Source organism: Cryptotermes secundus, unplaced genomic scaffold (genome assembly GCF_002891405.2).
Source record: "Cryptotermes secundus unplaced genomic scaffold, Csec_1.0 scaffold2737, whole genome shotgun sequence".
In the NCBI taxonomy this organism is placed as follows: Eukaryota; Metazoa; Arthropoda; class Insecta; order Blattodea; family Kalotermitidae; genus Cryptotermes; species Cryptotermes secundus.
Window position 1 is genome coordinate 100,447 of NW_019738900.1, and position 4,102 is coordinate 104,548.

General features: G+C 39.4%; 1 protein-coding gene across 1 annotated transcript in view; it reads left to right on the forward strand.

Moving 5' to 3' along the window:
• Positions 1–2,956, forward strand: part of LOC111871336 (centrosome-associated zinc finger protein CP190) — a gene marked incomplete at both ends in the record, with an annotated part of 63,411 nt that extends 60,455 nt beyond the window's left edge. The window contains 1 exon segment of the mRNA XM_033754216.1: positions 2,651–2,956. Within this exon segment, the coding sequence (XP_033610107.1) occupies positions 2,651–2,956 (306 nt within the window).
• Positions 2,957–4,102: the final 1,146 nt, after the last annotated feature.

The following is a 4,102-nucleotide window of genomic DNA, read 5'->3' on the forward strand; positions in this document are numbered from 1 at the left end:
CGGTGTTGTCGCTTGCAGATTTACCTATACTTTTTCTTCAACCCTGAAGATGGAGGCGATACGTTCCTCCGAAACGTCGGTTAACACCACATATACACGGCGCCAAAGCCCAGAAGACTGCTTTCTTCAATACAGAAAACGGCCACGTAATAAGCACCCTTGTTGCCTGGCGCTGTGTTGCTAGCAACGCTAGCGGTAGTAACTGCTGTTACTACCGTCGTCTCTCGCAGTCCTGTTTACCTGCGCTGCCTAGCAACCCGCGGTACCCTTGGTGACGTCATTGCTGTTGACTCGCGTTGCATAGCGACCAGGATGCTAGGACTCGGCTAACTTCGGCTCACTTCGGCTTCGCTCGGCGCATCACGGCTGGTGAGGGGGGGCGTCATCCATAGCTCAACATGTCACAATATATTGTTATAGAGTGACATTATTAGCCTCTTGCCCAGTACCCAACCTAGAGGACCTGGGGCTGTGTGACATGGGTGACTACCAGGAGCTTACATCCCCATTAGCATAGATCTCCATGTTATCAGGACACACAAACCACCCCCACCACTTTCAAATAGTAACCCAGAGGGAGGAATGAATGAATCAGTGAATCAATAAATGAGGGGTGAGCCTTGAGCAGTCTGCACGATGACTGTCAGTTGATCTGTTGTGCATCCTCCACTGTTCAGCCCCTCAACAATCCTACAGTTCATGTCAGGGGGAGGAAAGTGTTAATAGTGTTCTTCTAAATGATGGATTGAGCTTTTTGTGTGGTGTGAAATTTACTGTTATGGGAAATACCAGTATGCCTAAGTATTAATACTCTCACTCTATGCTGTAATGACATGTTGTTCTTGAGTAACACAACCCGTGTCATTTGATCTTCAAAACAAAATTTAGTGTGTTATTTATATTTAAAGAGTGATCTTTGAACTCATTGAGTCTAGTGAGAACTGAAACTTGCTCAGTGATCACTGAGTAGAGTCTGCTTTTCCAAGAACTTTTGGCTAATGTATGAGTATATTCTGAAACATATTCCTGTTGCCTGTTTGATAACTTTCACAGTGTGTTTAATGTGCTTAGACTTCCAGTACTTTTCTCTTGCTACACAGAAATTAAATCAGTCCATTTAGCCACTTTTGTAATTTGTCTTTACTTAAACAATTACTTCAGTACATACAGTATTTTATTTTATATTTTAGCATCCCGTTGCATTGAGGCATCCTTATTATTAAAGTACCTAGAAGTCTAAAAACTCTTCCCTTCCTCCTACATAATTTAATACTAATTCTCTCAGATTTATCTCCAATATATCAGACTTTTACTTTATTTTATATATCATTACTAATGCAACAGTTGTTGGAATCAATTAAATGTATAGCTCAGCTTGAAAACAGCCAAGAAATATGCATATACTGAAGACTTCACTTTCAGCGACTGACTTGCTTTTTCTCTCCGTTCAAATACATTGCCATAATACTTGCTATTACAGAGAGTTCAGGTGAGAGGAAAATGTAGGCACACCTTGAATAGCATGGATGTTTTGACTGTGAGTCATTCATGCAGCAAAATATTTTGTGACCAGTGTGATAATGATTAAAGATTTTTCTTGCTTAGATCCTTTTCTCTTAAGGTCATAAGAAAGAAAATTTACAAGTAGTGCACCCAGTGGTTCACTTCTATGTACCTATAAGCACAAGCTCCCACAAAGTCATTGGAATTGAAGCTATGAAAAATGTGGCAGACTGCAGTTCAGTATGCGACAGGAGACAATCCAAGAGAAATCTACTACCGGAAGAAATTTTCAGGACCTTCATTCATGGTTAGAGATCAGTCCTTAAAATTGTACAGATACTTTACACAAGAAACCAATGTTTTAGTGCGATGTAGAAGTCTAATCAAACGTTAGTCGTGTAAAGGTTGTGCATGAGCTTAAAAAGCCAGATTATACAGCAAGAATTCACTGTTGGAACTGGTTTCAGGAAAACGTGCATGCTCAAGAGGCCTGGTTTTACTGTAATGGTCTTGTCAGTATGCAAAATGAATGGAAATGGAGTGTTTTAAGTGTACAGTGAATCATAGTCCCATTTTTTTGACCAGGCCTATAATATAGATTGGTATGTGAGCAATATATTGAATCCCTTCTTTTGCCAACTGACATATTTACAGCAAGATAACCCTTACACTTCAGAAGCTGTCCATAACAAAATAACACATGTAATTGCTTGATTTTTTGTGGGTGAGCTTGATAAAGTGTAAAAAAAAATATGTGCCTCAAGGCATGCTTGAAGGTAGTAGGTTTTTAAATGTATTAAATTTGTGTTGCCTCTTTACAGTGATCAGTTTGAAATTCTGTGTAAGTGGAGACTGATATGAAAGTGCTGCCTATACAGTTGTGCCATAAAGTAATGCTATGCTCTTGCAGTCTGCATATTCTGTCAATCTTGAACCTTTGTTTTAACTAATGAGCAATCTTTCATATATTAACATTGTAATTGTTGTTGTTTTCCAGATCCCATGTCCATTTTGTGGTGATGAGTTGTCAGCCCCTGCCCCTGCCCCTGCTCACACCCCAACCTTAAGGACCAGCCATTGTTCGTTGTCTATGGCTGCTTGCTCTGTATTGTTTTGTTGAAAGAAAGACTTGGTTTTTGTTTTATAGGTTCGGTTTCTGCTGGATGCTAAATTGCCTGAAGGAAAAGAGAATGAAGCTGCTGCAGCCAGTGCAACTAAAATACGTCGTTCAGATGATGGACAACGACCCTTACCTACTCGTGCAGATAATATAACTATTGGAGAGACAGTTTCCAATGCAGGAAACTTGACCAACCATGCAAAAATAATTACCGAAGTGCTGAAGAAGTACCCTCACCTGGTGAAGAATAACAAAAATATCCGGCTGAAAATCATGCAGCGTGGTGGGGCCCAAGTCACCCCAGTGGTACCCATGGATGGAGATGCAAGCAAGGTATGATCATTATATCTCTTTATATAGTAACTCTGTAAGTTTGTTTGTTGACATTACATGAGGCTGCTGCTTCAAATATTCCTGTGCTGGGTGGTGGTATATGTGTGAGAAGAAATATAATTGACATGTTCTGTTACTTGGTAGAGTAGACTGAATGAATTTTGTGGCAGTTACATTGCAACAAAGTTTTGCTCAGAAACAAGGGTTATTTATACTACATGCAGACTGTGATTTGGAGTGAAAACTGTGCATATTCACCTTCCTTTATTATGTTTATCTCACTTTATATAATATACTGAGAATTAAAATGAAAGAGTATATCATTATATTATGTTTCAGCATCCTCTTGCATTGATGTATCACTCATTCACTCATTTCAGTCTCTAATGCAACACAGTCTCTCTGTTATTTTAAAATGTGATTTTAATGACATTTTAAATAAAGGAGGATTGTGTTGCATTAGAGACGGAAATGAGTGAACAAGAAAGTAACTTATACATATGTTTTCATCCAGAATTTTTTTGTCAGAAGTAGAGCTTAAATTGCAAGGATTTGGAAGCAATGTGCCAATGAAAATATTTAGACTCAGAGGAGGTAACTGAGGAATGGAGGATATCAGACAGTGAGAAACATAGTAACTCACATAATTTGTATATTGGTAGCTCGTTTAAATTCATTGTCTGCAATTTCACAGAACACAGTTCAGGATTCAGAGTATAGTAACATTTAAATCTCGATGAATGAGCACACATTCATAAATGCCACCTACACTACTCACATGTGAAGATGATCATGATGACCATGCATCTTCACATTGTAAATGCACATAAAACTCCATGATTATAGTCCACAAGCAAATCATACCAACCGAGCGACCGCTGCTTGTCAGTGAAGTTAGTGCCAACTTCAGCAGATAGAGGGTGTTGCATGGTCAGCGCAACAAATGCCCACGGCAGTTGATTTCGTTTTTCTAGACCGGAGCCAATATTTCCTTGAAATAACTCCTCTGTTATCATCACGAGGCTGAGTGCACCCCCTTCCAGACCCACTACTTCTCAGAAACAATCTGGTAGCTCCAGGAATCGAACCCAGACCTCTGGGTCTATAACCAGGAACACTGCCCACTAGACATATATATATATATAT